The sequence below is a fragment of the Cetorhinus maximus genome, chromosome 29, assembly GCF_964194155.1.
Source record: "Cetorhinus maximus chromosome 29, sCetMax3.hap1.1, whole genome shotgun sequence".
In the NCBI taxonomy this organism is placed as follows: domain Eukaryota; kingdom Metazoa; phylum Chordata; class Chondrichthyes; order Lamniformes; family Cetorhinidae; genus Cetorhinus; species Cetorhinus maximus.
The window spans coordinates 7,261,913-7,281,117 of NC_135907.1; the positions used below are offsets into that span (position 1 = coordinate 7,261,913).

General features: G+C 41.7%; 1 protein-coding gene across 6 annotated transcripts in view; it reads right to left on the bottom strand.

Moving 5' to 3' along the window:
- Positions 1-19,205, bottom strand: part of LOC144669566 (TOM1-like protein 2) — a 116,434-nt gene that overhangs the window by 80,304 nt on the left and 16,925 nt on the right. For 3 of the 6 annotated variants that reach the window (XM_078532059.1, XM_078532057.1, XM_078532055.1), the window contains exons 1-2: positions 4,955-4,982; positions 4,689-4,773 (exon numbers count right to left, since the gene is read on the bottom strand). In XM_078532059.1, the coding sequence (XP_078388185.1) occupies positions 4,689-4,773; positions 4,955-4,967 (98 nt within the window). In that variant the 5' untranslated portion in view covers positions 4,968-4,982. Of the gene's footprint in view, positions 1-4,688; positions 4,774-4,954; positions 4,983-19,205 lie in introns of those variants that run through there. The other 3 variants (XM_078532058.1, XM_078532060.1, XM_078532056.1) reach the window with 1 other exon arrangement.

The following is a 19,205-nucleotide window of genomic DNA, read 5'->3' on the forward strand; positions in this document are numbered from 1 at the left end:
TTCAAGTCCTGGAGTGGGACTTGAACCCACAACCTTCTGACTGAGAAGCAAGAGTGCCACCCACTGAGATACGGCTGACACACGAGTAGCTGTATTAATTAGCGATAATATACTGCTGGTAGAAAAAAGGGCGACAACTGAGTGGAGATAAATTATAAGAGGGGATCAATCACACTACAGGGATTTTTTTTTTTAAAAATTCATTCATGTGTTGTGGGCTACGCTGGCTGGGTCAGCATTTATTGCCAACCCCTAATTGCCCTTGAGAAGATGGTGGTGAGTTGCCTTCTTGAACCGCAGCAGTCCTTGTGGTGTCAGTACACCCACGGTGCTGTTAGGTAGGGAGCTCCAGGGTTTTGACCCAGTGACAGTGAAGGAACGACGATATATTCTCCTGACAGAGAGGGGAACTTGCAGGTGGTGGTGTTCCCATCTATCTGCTGCCCTTGTCCTTCTAGATGGTAGCAGTTGTGGGTTTGGAAGATGCGGTCGAAGGAGCCTTGGGGAATTCCTGCAGTGCATCTTGTAGATGGTACACACTGCTGCTACTGTGCATCGGTGATGGAGGGAGTGAATGTTTGTGGATGGGGTGCCAATCAAGCGGGCTGCTTTGTCCTGGACGGCATCAAGCTCCTTGAGAGTTGTGGGAGCTGCACTCATCCAGTCAAGTGGGGAGTATTCCACCACACTCCTGACTTGTGCCTTGTAGCTTTGAGGAGTCAGGAGGTGAGTTACTTACTGCAAGATTCCTAGCCTCTGACCTGCTCTTGTAGCCACAGTATTTATATGGCTCGTCCAGTTCAGCTTCTGCTCAATGGTAACTCCCAGGATGTTGATAATGGGGGAATTCAATTATGGTAATGCCATTGAACGTCAAGGGGTGGTGGTTAGATTATCTCTTGTTGGGGATAGTCATTGCCTGGCTCTTGTGTGGCGCGAATGTTTCTTGCCACTTGTCAGCCCAAGCCTGGATATCGTCCAGGTCTTGCTGCATTTGGACATGGACTACTTCAGTATCTGAGGAGTCGTGATTGATGAACATTGTGTAATCTTCAGCGAACATCCCCACTTCTGACCTTATGATGGAAGAAAGGTCATTGATGAAGCAGCTGAAGATGTTTGGGCCGAGGACACTACCCTGAGAAATTCCTGCAGTGATGTGTTGGAGCTGAGATAACTGACCTCCAACAACCACAACCATCTTCCTTTGTGCTAGGTATGATTCCAACCATGGAGAGTTTTCCCCCTGATTCCCATTGACTCCAGATTTGCTAGGGCTCTTTGATGCCATACTCAGTCAGATGCAGACTTGATGTCAAGGGCGGTCACTCTCACCTCACCTCTGAAGTTCAGCTAATGGAAGGGACGTTAAGAGAGAAATATACAGGCAAATCTATGAATTGAATAAAAGAATAATAATCATGGGTGAATACAACCACCTCCAAATAAACTGGCAAAAGTTGTGAAAGGGGAAAAAGGAATAGCATTTTTACAGTATGTACAGGATTTCATTCTTACTCAATACACAAGCATCCAAAGGAGGAACCGCTATTGAATCGAGAAATGGGAAATGAACCAGAGCAGATAAAAGAAGTAAGCATGGGGAGCATAATGAGAAAGATATAAGTAAGACTAAGATCTAAATAATTAATTGAAAAAAGTTTATTTCGAGGGAGAGATGGAATTAGGGTAAATTTTTTTTAAAATGACAAATAGATATTGAGCAGCAGTGGGAAATGCTTTAAAAGGTGTTCAATAGAGTGCAAGAGAAATATATTTCACTAAAAATAAGAACAAGCCAATGATGGAACACTATGGATAAATAAAGATAAAAGAGAGAAACACCATCAAGTACATATACAACAAAAGAGAACAAAGAAGTCTTAATAGTTTCTCTTTGCCTTTCTAATTATATAAGTAAATTATCAACTATAAAAATTAAATAGTAAAGTATCCTAGGGACATGTAAACAAAAGGAAAATCAAGATAGGGATAGGACTGCTGAGATACACACAATAAAATCACAGGTAACAAGAGCAAAATTGCAGAAATATTAATTAATTTGCCTCAGTACTTATGCAGGAGAGCAACCAGGTGGTCATTAGAAAAGGTCGAACAAAAAAAAATCAAGACACTTACGATAGAAGTGGAGGATATAACTAATAAAATAGTTACACTTAGAAAGGATAAAACCCCTGGTCCAGATGGATTGCATCCGCGGGTACTAAAAGCACCTAAATCCTGGGAACTGCAGACCAGCTAATCTTTTCTATCACTGCATTAAGTTTAAAAAGTGGCTTACTCAAAGATATAATAGCAAAGCATATAAAAATCCAAAATATAATAAACAGTCAGCCCAGGTTTCAAAATGCAATGTCAAGTTTGACCAGTGTTATTGAATTCTTGAAGTAACACAAAGAGTAGACAAGAGTGATACACTGGATAAGATATATTTGGACTTTCAAAAAGTTTTTGATATGATACTGCAGGGTAGATTCAGTGGGCAAGTAAGCAGAACAGATGGTGAGCTGGCTACAAAACTAAAGACAGAGAATAGGGGTTAAAAGGTAGTTACTCAGACAGACGAAAGGTGGGAAGTGGTGTTCCAAAGAGACTAGTGGTGGGACCACTGCTAGTCACTATTCACATAAATGACTTGGATTCAGATGTCAGAAGTACACAGTAAAAATAACAGATGACAAAATGCACAGCTTTAACAAGCATGAGAATGGGTGTGTAAATGTTAAATGCAATGTAGTGGATTTTGGTAGGAGGAACAAGGAGACCACATACTTCCTGGAAAATATAAGTCTAACTGGGTAGGGGAACTGATGCATAAGTCATTTAAAAGTAGCAATGCAGGTTAACGAAGCCATCAAAAATGCAAATAAAGTAGTGGGGTTTATTTTTTTGAGGAACAGAAATCAAAAGCAGAGATGCCATGTCCAACTTATACAGAACCTTGGTTAGACCACACTTACAAAAATGTGAATATTCTGGTCTGGATAAAAAAAAATTACAGGAGCAATATCAGAATGAAGAAGTTATAACCATTAAGAAGCACTGACCAGACTGGGGTTCCTTTCTCTCAGAGAAGGTGGGGAGGTGACTTTTTTAAAAATTATTTTATGGGATGTGCGCACCACTGGCAAGGCCAGCATTTGTTGCCCATCCCCAACTGCCCTTAAGGTGATGAGCCGCCTTCTTGAACCACTGCAGTCCATGTGGTCTAGGGACACTCACAGTGCTGTTAGGGAGTTTCAGGATTTTGATCCAGCGACAGTGAAGGAGCGGCGATATAGTTCCGAGTCAGGATGGTGTGAAACTTGGAAGGGAACTTGCAGGTGCTGGTATTCCCTGATATTTCCTGGATGGAAAGATGTTGTTTCCACTAGTGGGAAATACAAAACTAGAGGCCATAAATAAGATAGTCCCTATTAAATCCAATAAAGAACTCAGGAGAAATTTCTTTACCCAGGGTGTGCAGCTAAATATTACATGATAGTTAAGGTGAATAGCGTAGATGCATTCAAAGGCAAGTAAAATATGTGAGGAAAGAAGGAATCATAGAATAGTTCCAACATAGAAGGAGGCCATTCAGCCAAGGTGTCCATACTGGTTCTCTGCAAGAGCAACTCAGCTAGCCCCACTCTCTTGCCCTTTCCCTGTAGCTCTGCAAATTCTCTCCCTTCAGATAACAATCCAATCCCTTTTGAAAGAAAAGTGAATCGGCCTCCACCACACACTCAGACAGTACATTTCAGATCCTAACCACTTGCTGCATAGAAAAAAGCTTTTCATGTTGCGTGGTTCTTGACCCTTCTATCGGTGGAAACAGTTTCTCCCCAGACACCTGATTTTGAATACCTCTATCAAATGTCCTCTCAACCTTCTTTTCTCCAAGAGGAGAACAGTCTTAACTTCTCCAATCCATCCACACAAGTGAAGTCTCTGATCCCAGGAACCATTCTCATAAACCTTTGCTGCACACTCTCCAAAACCTTCACAGTCTTCAAGTGTGGTGCCCACACAGGACACAATGCTCCAGTTGAGGTCCAACCAGTGTTTTATAATGGTCCATCATAATTCCCTTGTTCTTGTATTCTATGTCTCGATTTATAAAACCCAGGATCCAATATGCTTTTTTAAACCACAACTTGCCCTGCCACCTTCAATGATATGTGCAGATACACCCTCAGATTTGTCCGTTTCTGCATTCCCTTTCAAATTGCACCCTTTGTTTCATATTGCCTCTCTTCATCCAAAATGTCACTTCTCTGCATTAAATTTCATCTGCCATACGTCTGCCCATTCCACCAGCTTGTTTGTGTCCTCTTGAAGTCTATCGCTACCCTCCTCACAATTCACAATACTTCCAAGCTTTGTGCCATCTGGAAATTTTGAAGTTGTGCCCTGTATGCCCAAGTCTAGGTCATTATGATAAATCAAGAAAAGCAGTTGCCCTAGTACTAAACCCTGGGATTCTCTCTAACTGTGGGATGTTGTTCTATGTTAAAAGTGCAATTGTTGTTGCTGCAAGAGGTTCTGGCAGCATATTCCACATCCTAACCACTCTGTGAAAGAATATTTAACTAATCCCCTTCTTATAGGAGAACAGCACAATCCTGCAAGCTATGTAACTTTAAAAGATACTTGCTGTATTGTAACTAAGTCATAATATTACTCACCCTTCCTCAGTCTCATTGATGATATCACATATCTCCATGTTGAGGCCCCAATCCTCTGCTTGCAACGAGCCATCTGTTGCTTGTTCTAGTGAAAACATATAGCACATTAGGAAGCATCTTAAAGTGATTAAAGCATTACTGAGGCAAAACACACAAGTCATCTTTATACTTCACAAATTAAGACTTTTTTGTTTTACAATCTTCGTTCTTTACATTCCCTATCATATGGATTTGTATTTGTAACTAAACTGTGCTATTTTTCCCACCCAATAGTTTCATTGTTTTCCCCCTCGCCAGTTTGACTCCTCCACCTCCTGAATGCATCAGCTCCCACTCTAACGTAACACTCCAACGTAAGCAATTACGTTCACGTCTCATTTAAGAGGCCATATTCCTGGGGAATCTCAATACTCAGACGATTACAGGATATTACAACTGAGCTCCATCTGCCTTCACCCAAGATCTGCATGTATAAGGGTCACTAGACATATAGATATTTGTATCAGGAACCCAAGCTGATTTCCCCTTCCCTATCTCAGGACTCTACAGCCATTTATAACACTCCTACTGCTCCTTCCTATTAGTCAATCTCATTTCCTTTTTCTCCCCAAAAAATCTGACGTCTTATATACAAACCAACGGGCTTAACAGAAACACCAGGTCTGAGGCTGCTGCCTGTATAAAAGAAAACTTTACATTTATATAGCACCTTCCACATTCTCAGGTAGTCACAAAGTGCCAACTAAGCACTTCTGATGTGTAGTCACAGCTGCAATAAGAAAATGACTGGAATTTCTTTTCTGAAAAAGTGGTGTTGGTTAAGAAAAATAGACTGATTGCATTTATATAGCACTTTTCACAACTACACAATGTCTCAAAATAGTTTTGCAGCCAATGAGGAACTTTTTGAAGTGTAGCCACTGTTGTAGTGGAGGAAACGTGGCAGCCAATTTGTACATAGCAAGCTCCCACAAACAGCAAAGTCATAATGATCAGATAATCTGTTTCAGTGATGCAGATTGAGGGATTAATATTTGGCAGGAGGCCCGGCAGAGCACTTCTTTGAAATAGTGCCATGAGATCTTTTAACTTCCACCCAAGAGAACAAGTAGGGCCTCATCCAAAAGATGGCACATCCGACAGTGCAGCACTCCCTCAGTACTGCACTAGAGCATTAGCCTTGATTTTTGTGCTCAAGTTCTGATTTGGGTGGATGGGGGGCAAAGAGCGAATGTGGGGGTCAAAGAATGAGAGACAGTGGTAGACAGAAAAAGAACGAGAGAGAACACACCAAATGCTTCGCTTTATATCGTATGATGAATGGAAGTAAGTGTCGTGTTTTGTTGTCCATGTGTCACATACCTTGTGATGAAACGTATTTTGAAATGGCGTTTCATCTTTTTTAAGGGTGGAAGCATGTAAGGAACATGTCTTTTTATTTCTGTTGATTAAAATTCTGTGGATTAAAATTACAATGGCTACAGTTTGACAGAAATGTCCACTGGAATAGTGTGAGGGGTATATACAATGTTGCTGTCCTGGAACAGAGTGTGCCATGAAAGGCAGGATGGCGCCGAGAGTGTTCTGGTCTAATGGGGGACTGCCTGGCAACAACGCTTTAATTGGCTCCTGACCAGGTGACCAGGTTTTGTGTGAGAGCAGTGCAGCAGAATAACTCCTAGTCTGAAAGAAAAAAGACCAAAAACCTCTTGCTCATGTGTGTGTAAGATTCCAGTAATAGCAATCCAGAATAGCAGCTAGCTGGCTTTTTCTCCTCATATCTCTATAATCTTCTCTCTCTGAAAACCCTTGTCAAGTGGAGAAGGAGAAAATCACTGTTAGAGACATTAAAAGGCAAGTGCTAGTGGGGATCAAAGAATGAGAGACAGCGATAGAGAGAAAAAGAGAGAACGCACCAAATTCTTCACAATGAACTACAGACTGAAAGTGCTGGAAGACCACTTCGTGTCATCAACAAAGAACCGAACTGAATTTGGAAGGCGTCGATCAAAATCAACCCATCGAATTCTATACTCTGAAATTGGTGCTATTGAACTGTTTTATCCCACCCTTAAAATCCATGTTTTTGTGTGTCTTATGTGTCTTGTATATGTGTGTATAGGGATTTGAGATGGGGTAGATTTTGGGTTATAGAGTTAGAAATTAACAGTTCATATTTCTTTCTTTTGCCACTGGTTAACGACAGTTTGTTCAATTTGCAGGTAATTACTTATTAAGTTTACAAACCTGGTGCTTGTATTTTGTTAACCTAAATTGAACAATTAAGCGAGTTGATAAAATTTTTTCACATTTGTCACGGCTCGGGGAGCAATGGGGCTTGATATTGCAGCACACTATCCCCAGTGAGTTGTGACACTCAATACTGCACTAGAGCGTTAGCCTTGATTTTTGTGCTTATGTTCTGAGGTGGGGTTGGGGGGCGGGGGTGGCAAAGAACAAGAGACAGTGATAAAGAGGGAAAAAGGAAGAGAACACACCAAATGCTTCACTTTACATCGTATGCACTGATTATCTGAACAGCACAAATAACGTCTATTCCATACAAACAACCGTCTCATGCTTACTCAATGAGTGCTGCAAGAACCAGAGAGAAGGGAGTTGACAATTAACACTATGCTGCACTGTGTAGTCTGGAATATTTATTGGGAATACAAGTATAGGGACTGCATTTCCAATTGAGTAGCAGCCAAAAAAGGAAGGCATGCCATTCTTCCATAATATAAAAAGTATCATTGAAGAACTGTGCCTGGGGTTGGGTCACCACACGACAAAACAATGGTAAACATACACTGGGATAGATATAAAAGGATAGAGGGGAGACATCTCCTAAATTGAATAACAAAATATGAACGACTGGGCTGATTTTGATGGACCAACAGGGCAACAAACAAATGCCCCTTTCAGGCACCATTAATGCACAGATGAAACACATGCACCAAATAAATTAATATAAATTTAACATAAGCAATAAAAAAACAAATACAAACAGGAACTACCTGTCGCAGTTCAGGCAAAGAAAACTCTTGCAAATATTCACCATCTAGAAGGATTGTCAACATACAGCTACCTCCGTAGGGTCCAAAGACGGTAATTCACAACCTGTGTATCACACAGTGTCACGGTATCTTTACAGGGCAGAAGGACGCCATTCGGCCCATCGAGTCTGCACTGGCTCTCTGAAAGAGCATTCCACCTAGTCCCACTCCCCTACCTTATCCCCATAACTTTGCACATTCTCTCTTTTCAGGTAGCATTCCAATTCCCTTTTGAATACCTCGATCGAACCTGCCTCCACCACCCTTTCAGGAAGTTTGTTCCTGACTCCAACCACCCTCTGGGTGAAAAGATTTTTCCTCACATCACATTTATTGCTTTTGCCAATTATTTTGAATCTGTGCCCTTTAGTTCTTGATGTTCTCTTTAGTGGGAACAGTTTCTCACTATTTACTCTGTCCATACCCCTCAGAATCTTGAATACCTCTATCAAGTCTCCTCTCCCAGCCTTCTTTCCTCCACAAAAAACAGTCCAACCTCTCCAATCTATGCTCATAGTTACAGTTCTTCATTCTGTGAATCATTCTTGTGAATCTCCTCTGTACTCTCTCCAATGCCTTCACATCCTTCCTCATGTATGGCACCCAGAACTGGAAGCAGAACTCCAGATGAGGCCTAACTAGTGTCTTATACAAATCAACGTGACCTCCTTACTCTTGTACTTAATGCCCCTGTTAATAAAGCCTAAGATACCATATGCTTTATTAATTGCTGTCTCAACATGCCCTTCCATCTTCAATTACCTATGTACATATACACCAAGGTCCCTCTGTTCCTGCCCCGCCTTTAGAGTCTCTCCCTTTGTTTTATACTGTCTCACCATATCTTTCCTGCAAAAATGAATCACCTCACACTTGTCTGCATTTAACTTAATCTACCACTTGTCTACCCAATCCACCAACATGTCTTATGTTCTTTTGAAATTCAACACTATCCCCAATGCAATTGACATTTCCAATCTTCATATCATCTGCATTCCACGAGCTAGAATTTTGCTCACAAGTCTGTTGTGTGGTACTGTTTCAAATGCGATTTGAAAATCCATATATACATCAACAGCAATTCCTTTATCAACCTTTTCTGTTACCTCCTCAAAAAACTCCAGCAAGTTAGTTAAATATGTGAAGGCTTTACTGCCCTCCCTAAGCAGGAGGGTCAGGGCCACCAGCCACTATCACAGCTGATTTACGATCAGCACTCGACACCTGCTTCCTCCAGGCTTCCTCCACAGGACTGAGGTAAATCCCAGGTACAGGCGGTGTGTGGTGCTCCAGGCTAAGATCCACAGTTCTTCTAGCAGAAAACCACTGAACCACCAAGAGCCTAGAACACTTACCCAATTGATCCTTGCAGAGGACTTGGAAGAGTACACATGCTAAAACTCACATATTCTCCCAAAAACAGCTGCAAGCCAGTGACGAGACGCAAATCAGCAGAAGTCAAAAGGTCGATTTCGTGCCCTCATGCAGAGCCAGTCCAAACCCAGCAGACACCGTGCCAGGGCAGAGCTAGTCCCAGCTGTCTCCCCTCTTAGAGGTAGTCTAGACAGTTCCAACACCTTCTCACACAGTCATTTCTAACAACCATTGCCAAAAGAGGCATAGGAAAGGTTCCATGCAGACGGTATAAAATTGGCCAGATATAGTGCAACTCCACTCCCAAAACAAAGGTGGGGGGAGGGGGAAGAAAGCATTTAGCCATAATCAGATTCTACGTGCAGCATACAGAAATCACATCCAATGACTACAAATGCACCACGAACAAGTATCCGTGTTCCATCCTGCCACACATCTTCTCGCAACTGGCAGATCATCCTCTCCGGGGATAGTGTACCAGGTCGGAGACTAGGTGAACTACTAGGATGGGGTTCAGAAGTTTAAGCTTTACAACCTACAGTAGAAACAAATAAATTATACTTCAATGAGAAATTCATGTATGATGTAAAGTAAATCAGAAAAGTAGGACTTAGACATGAACGGAAATTAGTGGAAAGAAAATTTAAAACCAATAGAAAACGGCAAAACTTGGCTGTTATGACAGCATAAAGTTGGAGCATTAGAGCAATGAAGCTCACACAGAAAAATAGCATTATTTTTGGGGGCAGTTGGTTATCCAAGCATAAATTACACTGGTTCCTGAAGTGAAGTTACGGTCCATGCTTCTGCTCAAACACATTTGCATTACTGCCAATCGCAGCATCTCCCATGAACCAGTACAATCAAGATACTGTAAAGAAGGCTTTTCATCCCCACATTACATTAAAAACATTCCCTGATATATTTAGCTGGTAACTTAGTGCCGCTTTATTAATACAGCTAAAAATGAATTAATTAAAAAAAAAGCATTTTCAATAAGAGTGTCTATTCCACTACTTTGAGGAACCGATTTGAAATAATTGCAAATGACTTTGAAAAACTGTAGAAAACCATTGCATTGGTTTACAATGGTCATTTTCTTAGTAAATTAAAAACTTAATATTTAAACATGGCTATTAGTGACTTTCAGCCATGGAAAGCTCAATTTGAAGAGTCTCTTCGAAGGGTGGAAAATTGTCACAATTAGTAGAAACTTGCCATGCTTGTTATTTCAGTCTGGGGGTGTGGGCTAGTTCTGTGCTCCCACACAAACTAGCGTAAAAGATCATGGAGACTCTTAGCTGCATTGGATGCAACTTCCACTTAAATTCCTTCAGCTTACATGGTTTGGCTGATTTCAAGTAAATTGCACAAATTATCAGAATCTCTAGACCGTGGTCTTTGTTTGTCTCTGACTTATCTTATGATGACCCTCACAAATTAAGTAGAAACATGGAGGGGTGGGGGGGGTTATTGTGCTGAGTAATCATATTACAGAATGAGCCATCAACTTCAGGGGGAGAGGAACTGAGAAAAAAATTCACAGGAAAAAAAATGACCGATGGCAACTAATTTATTCTCCATGCTTTGAATAAATAACTTTGTTTTGTAAAGTAGCAACTACAGAAGACTTCATAACAGTGAAATTGAAAAATAAGGCAATTAGGCTACACTGATAGTTCTAGATATTCCCAATTCTCAGCTACAGGGTGGCAATCCCTTGACACACTCAACAAAGGTCATTGGTTTACAATTAGGAGATTGTGGATTAACAATCAATCATTTACTTGCTTCTTTGTTGGGAAAAATGAAGTCAACTGTATATCCTCTTACCTCAGCTCCAATTGAGATTAGATCATTCACCAGTGTTCAGAGCTGGGGCCTTGCTGGTCCGCATGGCTCAGCAAAACATTACATTTGTCAAAACCATCAGCATCCAGGTTTCTCTTTTCAAAACAAAATCTTAGATTCTAGCAGCCGGGAAAGCATTGAGAAATTGCAATATAGCAACAACTTGCATTTATTTAGCATCTTTAACATATTAAAATATTCCAAGCCCTTTAAAGTAACAACTGTCAAGCAAAATTTGCTGTGGAGCCATAGGAAGATATTGGGACAGGTGACTAAAAGCTTAGCCAAAAGGAGGTAGATTTTAAGAGGGTAAGATAGACAAGTTAAATACAGGCAGCAGAGTTTCAGATGAGTTCAAGCTTATGTAGGGTGCAAGGTGGGAGGCTGGGCAGGACAGCATTAGAGGCGGATGAGGTTTACAGCAGCTGATCAGGTGAGGCAGGGGTAGAGATGGGCAATGTTACAGAGATCTTTGGTCTAGGCAATCTAGTCTGGCAGTCTGGTCTAGATCTAGGCAATCTTTGTGATGGAGAAGTGTAAGTTCAGAACTTGCCTCAGGATCAAACAGGAACCGCACACAACCAACCTGAACAGCTCCTGAATGATATCTTTTGTTTTTAATGAAGTTCGGTGTCAAATTTTGTTTCACAGCCCTCGCGAAGCACATTGGGCCAGTTTACTACACCATTGTGAAATAGCTTTTTAAAAAAAATGCTGCCGAAGTATTAATGGAACAAAATTCTCATCACATGAGATACCAAGCACACAAACTCTCCCATGACAGTGACAGCCTTGGGCATGGAATAATACAGGACAGCAGTGCATCACATCCATCATCCTAATGACCTAAGTGTTTCTGCCCCCACAGATCACATTTCCACTCATCATTATGGGAGGATAAGTCACTCTGGGATAGTTGTGTAACTCAAGAGAGTTAGGTACCAGTTGTCTGCTAATAGGTCAAATGCCCTGACCTTTGGCCTAGAGAAGGGTTGTGGAGAGAAAACATGATCAGGTTCTCCATTGGTGATCACTACACAGCATCCTCTGCTGTAATTGTACATGGGGATCTTGGGTAGGGATACGATCAGGTTTGGTTGTGATGCTCCTGCAGCTGATGCCCTTAATGACAGACACTGCCTAGACTCATGCACATGAAGAACAGCACTATATGCAAGACCCTGGATCACCATACCCAGCAACAAAAGGTTTTGCTAGTCAGGTTTATCAGGTACTTTGAAACCCACCAAAATAAGCTACTCCGCAGTCCACGCTGGTAGATTCTACTGGCCCAACATGGAATGCAAGCTCATTCTCAATAGGGACACCTCATACTTAATTAAATCTCGAGACTGTGAGCACAGAGTGACAGAGCACTCGGATCCTGTTATCATTGGCAACGGTACTAATGGGTTTGAGCTATAACCAGAACATACCAGAAAGACTGTAGCAAACAACTTTAGTTCACAAGTTTCTAGTTAAAAGACTATTCAACATCACACATCAGTTATTCAACATCACATTGCTGTTATTACTTCCCATTCTATTGTAAAAACAATGCTGCAGGCAGAATGTGCAAACATAGACTGCCAGGGATTTTATTGTTTACTGTTTGGAATGAGAAGGTCTGTGCTTGTTGAAATTTCACAAATCAGACTGAATCGTTTTTTCTAAATCGTAACAGGATTTTAATCCACTGAGCACTGAATGGCTTCCCGTTGCTTCAGCTAGAGCATCACCACCAGTTGGGCATTGACTTACAAATTCATCTGAAGCAGAGTGCAGAGAAATCAAACCTCCAGTGACAATTATACTTCTCATGTTCCACTGGTGAGTTATGTAGCTGGGCAATGTTACCAGCTCAGGTATTGGATGGACTGCATCTACCACAGAGAGGTGACTTTGGCTCAAACTTCAGCCACCTGCAGGGGCTAAGTGGGCAGAATCCACCAAATGGTAACCAGGGAACAGATGCCAATCCCCGATTATCTGGCCACAGAGGGATATCTATGAATCACAGCAATCACTCAATATGGCAGAGGCATGGTCATTATAACACAAATGGGGGCCCCTTCTGACACGCAAAGCAAGCAGCGAGTGACTTAACTTGCTTTTATCCCAGTAAAACGCTTCACAGGAGTGATTATCAAACAAAATTCGACAAGGCAGATAAGGAGATATCATGACAGGTCTCTAAAAAACTTGGTCAGGAGATAGGTTTTAAAGGAGCACCTTAAAAGAGGAAAGAGAGGCGGAAAAATTTAGGGAGGGCATTCCAGAGTTTAGGGCCTTAGCAAGCTGAATACATAATGCCAATGGTGGAACGATGAAAATCAGAGATGCACAAGACAGCAGAATTGGAAGCAAGAGGGGGAAAAAAAAGTACAAAATGTAAAACAATTTCTCCATCTAGTTTTGCAACTTCAAGTGGTTGTCTGAAACTATCAGGAGCAGCTAAGCACAAACACTAGTTTACAGATGAGGATTACTGCCACTTCCAAGAGATTACATTTTTTGAACTGAATCAGATCTCTGCTGTACCACAGTACCTTCAAACATTACAATACAAACAAGGCAGATGCATAGTGGGATCACGTTATCACAATGACTGTGTCAACAGGCATGCTTTTCCAAAAGCAGTGAAGGGCCACTGCAACACACAGTATTGAGTCTCAGTTTCTAGTTAAAAGGATTCTCAACAAAACATGCCAATTTTGAGTCCAATTGTATTGCATTGTAAAAACAATGTTGATGGCAGAGTGAGTACATGTTCACAAATTGGCAGAGATTTTTTTGTTGTTGTTATTTGGAATGAGAAAGCATGCGCTTATTGAGATTTGCACCAACAAGTATTTAGATCTCAAGGAGACAGATTGAAGTGGTTTTTGAATCTCAAGGCCCCAACAGCTTTTCATCCTAGAGGCCTGAAGGAATTGCCTCAAAATCCTCGTGGTTCACTGGACCAAGGCCAAACTCCAAAGGGTTGGGAAAAAGAGGCTTTTCAAGAAAAAAGGGATGAAAAATAAAATATAGATGAGTTCAGCTAAAGTTGCACTGTTGGGAAGTTTTTGAAATTATTATGAAGTAGAATATAAAAAGGAGCATCTTGAGAAGCATGAGATAATCAGAGGCAGCATGGTTTATGAGTGGGAGGTCCTGCTAGACCAATTTAATGAATTTCTTTGAAGTGGCCAAGTTAATAGATAGGGGAGAAACAGTAGATAATAGCCATGAGGATTTCAGGAGGGAAGATGACACTGTCCCAAATAATAGGCTACGACATTAGGTCTAAGCCCAGGGGACAGCTGGGAATGTATTGGCAAATAGTTGGTAAGTAGAGAACGAGTAACAGTGCATGGGCAGATATCTGATAAACAGCCGATTGAAACATGTGGCATTCATCTGTCGATGTTTCAACGAACAAGAGCAAGGAAAAAAGAATTTCCGCATGATCTGGAATACACTGCCTGAAAGGGCAGTGGAAGTAAATTTATTGTTACTTTTAAAAGGGATGTATACTTAGAAAAGGAAATATTTGCAGGGTTATGGGGAAAGAACAGGAAAATGGGACTAATTAGATAGCTCTATGACAGATATGATGGGTTGTATGACTTCCTTCATTGCATATGATTCTATGAAAATTGGAGTTGCTGCTGTTTATAATTTTTATAAATAATTTAGAGGAAGGAATTATGTCCAGATTTGCAGGCGATACCAAACTGCAAGTACTGGAAAACCATAAAGATCAAAGCGCACAAATTCAAAAGGATCTCGCCAAGATCAGTGGGTGCAGAAATGGCAGATGCCATTTAATACAGGGAAAAGTATGGTTATCAGATTTGACAGAGGGAAGGTTATGTGCTTAATGGGAATGTACTAGAGATATTGGAGCGAGAGAGGGATCTTTGAGTTTTGAGATCTCAAATATTAACAGCACAATTTTCTCAGAACCTGCTTTTGTTATTTATCATCTGAGTGCTAATGAATCACGTCAATTATCATCAGATCAAACAGGAAGATCCAGCTGTAATTTTCAGTCTGTATTAAGTTCAGTCACAACAGAGAGACTGTAAAATTGGTCAGTATCCTCACTTCTAAACAATATTCAGATACTCCAACTGGGAATATATCTATGTAGACACAGTCTCTTCTGATGCAGCTCTGATGCCCCCTCAGCTGAATAGCATACGGACGTATACTTACAAGGTTCACGTGCGCACAACTGACATTTGAATGAACTGATGATCAGCGGCCAGCGAACCCAAACAAGTGATCAACGGTATGTAAAGAAAATTAATAGGAAGACAAGATTTCCGAATTATAGTTACAAGTTTTCATACATTTGCTCTTCGGCTCCATTTGTATGGGTGGTTGTCTTTAATCATTGCCCAAGAATGGAAACAGCCACCATTATGGTTAGAAACTCTGAAGAGGGTTGAGAGACATTTGGTGCCATTGTGGGATATTAGAATCCTAATACAGTCCAGATCTGATAATTCAAAGTAATTTACTGTGCTAAAAATTTATTTATACAATAATGTAAATTAAGAAGAGCTTATTGGGTATTTGGTGCTAAAAAGTGATCATCAGTTAATTCAGTGTTGTTTCATTCAAGGTAAGATCAAGACTATACAACTGATTAGGTGACAGAGTCCATGGATGCTTTGGCATGGATATGTTTGGTCCTGTGATTCCCCAGCCAGCAAGTTTGATCCTTGCCCTCCGCTAAACCATGCAGCAGTCTCAGCTAATTCATTAAACTGAACACCCATTCCTCCCTGCATTTCCCCAAATGCAGACTAAGTACGACCACCAAATAGTTCTGCCAGCTCATCTTTTGCACTTTTCAAAATGAAAGAAATTGATGCTGATAATCATGGTGAATGTCAGTGGTTAAACAAAACACAGTATCAAGTTTGGATTATAATGAGATCGGATTCATCTCATGTCAGTCACAGCTCAGCTGGAAGCACACTCTGAATCACAGGTCTCCAGGTTCAAGTCCCACTCCAGGGCTTCAGTACAAAATTCAAGGCTGCCACTCCAGTGCAGTACTGAGGGAGAACTGCACATTCAGAGGTGCCATCTTTTGGATAATCTTTAAACCGAGACCCCGTTGCCTGTTCGGCTGGATGTAAAAGATCCAATAGCATTATTTTGAAGGAGAGAGCATGGAAGATCTCCTCGGTGACCTGGCCGATACTTATCACTCAATCAACGTCACAACAATGAGATTATCTGAACATTATCACATTGCTGTTGATGGGAGTTTGCTGAGCGCAAATTAACTGCCACGTTTCCTACATTACAAAAGTTGCTATACTTCAAGTGCTACATGAGCTGTAAAGCTCGCTGAAATGGCCAGTAGTCATGAAAAAAATCTATTTCCTTTACGTCACCTTAATCCAATACCCAAAGGAGTAATCACTTCAAACATAAATGTGATATTTTAAACACCAGCAATTTACTTGGGCCCTGTGAAGGAGGTTGTCAATTTGGCAGTAATTTATGTTGGGTAATGGACAATGCTTTTCTGCAGGCTTGTAGCCACAGTAGCTGCACTGAAACAACCTAGACTCGGTTTACTTGGAACTTGTTGAGACATCAGATCTCTTTCCATCTCAGCAACTTGGGCTGGATTGCAAAGTAGGAGTCCACGTGCTCACTGTTGCCATCTGGTCACTTTCCTTGTAACGTTTCGTTAACAAACTGCATATTTCACTTTAGATTCCACTCTTCATCAATATTGTAATTACAGGCAATATTTACACTGTGGTCACTGAGGCAATGCAGAATATTACATACAATGGACAGCACAGAAAAAGGCCTCTTCACCACCTCTCCTGACCCAAGTCTGTGTCATCAGTCTAATTGTTTGACATCCAAGTTTGGATGGACCACAACATCTTACAGCTAAAAATAGGAATTCTGAAGCCATGGTCTTTAACTTCCACCAGGAACTCCATACCTTGCTACCAATGCCATCCCTCACCACAACCACTGTTTCACGCTGAACCAGACTCTTTGCAAACTCTGTCTGATTTGACCCTGAGATAAGCCTCCAAACCCACATCCTCTGAGTCATAAAGACTAGCTACTCCCACCCCTGTAACATTGCCCATCTCTGCCACTGCTTCAGTCGCTAAAAAAACCCATCCATGCTTTGTCAGCTCCAGAGCAACTATTTCAATGCTCTCCGAACTGGTCTTCTACAAACTTCAGCTTATTGAAAGCTCTTGCTCACATCTTATACTACAACAAATATCAAATGCTCATCAACCCTGACCTTGCTGACCTGCAATAAATCCTGATCCCCAAACCCTTAAAATTCTCATCCCCATGTTCAAGTCCCTTCATGAACTTATTCCTTTTCACCTTTGTAACCTTCTCCAGCACCTTTAAAGTAAGGGTCTTTTTTTCCAACTAGAGGCATGGCAGGGCAGCTCAGTTCTGTGTAATGTACCACCTGCAACATGTGGGAAGTCCTAGATGCTCCTTGCGTTCTGACCGACCACGTGTGCATGAAGTGCCACCAGCTGCAGCTACTTGAGCTCCAAGTTTCGGAGTTTGAGCGGCAGCTGGAGGCACTGAAGTGCATCCGCGAGGCTGAGAGTTTCGTAGATAGCACGTCTTTAGACGTGGTAACCCCACAGCTTACAGAAGTGCAAACAGAGAGGGAATGGGTGACCATCAGTCAGAAGAAAGGTGGGCAGGAAATCCCCAGGGTGCATCTCGCTCGAGAACCGTTTCTCTGTGTTGGAAAATGGTGAGAGTGACGGTTCCCTGGGGAGTGCAGCCACGCTCATGGCACTGTGAGTGGCTCAGCTGCACAGGGGGTAGGAAAAAAAGGGGAAGAGCCATAGTGGTAGGAGACTTGATAGTAAGGGGAACAGACAGGCATTTCTGCGGCCGTAGACCACAGAAGTCCAGGATGGTATGTTGCCTCCCTAGTGCCAGGGTCAAGGATGTCACTGAACGGCTGCAGGGCATTTTAAAGGGGGAGGGCAAACAGACAGAGACTGTGGTACATATTGGTACCAACAACATGGGTAGAAAGAGGGATGAGGTCCTGCAAGTAGAATTTAGGGAGCAAGAAAACAGATTAAAAAACAGGATCGCAAAAGGTAGTAATCTCTGGATTACTTCCAGTGCCACACACTAGTGAGTATAGAAATAGGAGGTTAGTACAGATGAATGCGTGGCTGGAGAGATGGTGCAGGAGGGGGGGCTTTAGATTTCTGGGACATTGGGATCATTTCTGGAGGCGGTGTACAAGGTGTACAAGGTGGACGGGTTGCATCTGAACCAGAATGGGACCAACACCCTTGTGGGGAAGTTTGCTAGTGCTGTTGAGAAGGGTTTAAACTAATTTGGCAGGGGGATGGGATCCTGAGAGGAGGTTCAGCAGAGGGAGATTCACAGCCAAAATTAGAAGAGAGAGAAAGTGAGTCTGGAAGGCATAGAAATTTTAGGCCAGTTTAGGCACAAGGGAGCTTGGCAAGGTTGGATGGTATTTATTTTAATGCAAGGAGTCTGACAAATAAGGCAGATGAGTTGAGGGCACAAATTAACACATGGAAATATGATGTAATTGCTGTAACAGAGACATGGTTGAGAGAGGGCAGGATTGACAGCTCAATATTCCAGGATATAGGGTCTTCAGGCGAGACAGGGAAAAAGAGGTGGTAAAAGAGGAGGGGTTATCGCAATATTGATCAAGGAATCCATTACAGCAGTAAGGAGGGATGACATCTTAGAAGGCTCTTCAAATGAAGTCATATGGGTAGAATTGAAAAACAAAAAAGGAGCAATTACATTGCTAGGAGTGTACTATAGGCCCCCAAACAGTCAAGAGAGAAATAGAAGAGCAGATATGTAGGCAAATTTCAGAGAAGTGTAAAAATAATAGGGTGGTAATAGTGGGGGATTTCAACTTCCCCAACATTAACCGGGTTAGTCATAGTGTGATAGGTTTAGAGGGAGCGGAATTCTTAAAATGCATCCAGGAGAGCTTTTTAAGCCAGTACGTAGAAGGCCCTACAATAGGGGGGGCGGTTCTGGACTTAATTTTAGGGAATGAAGCCGGGCAAGTGGTAGAGGTATCAGTGGGGGAGCATTTTACAGATAGTGATCATAACTCCGTTAGATTCAAGGTTGTTATGGAAAAGGACAAGGATGGGCCAAAAATCAGAGTTCTAAATTGGGGGAAGGCCGATTTTAATAAGATCAGATATGA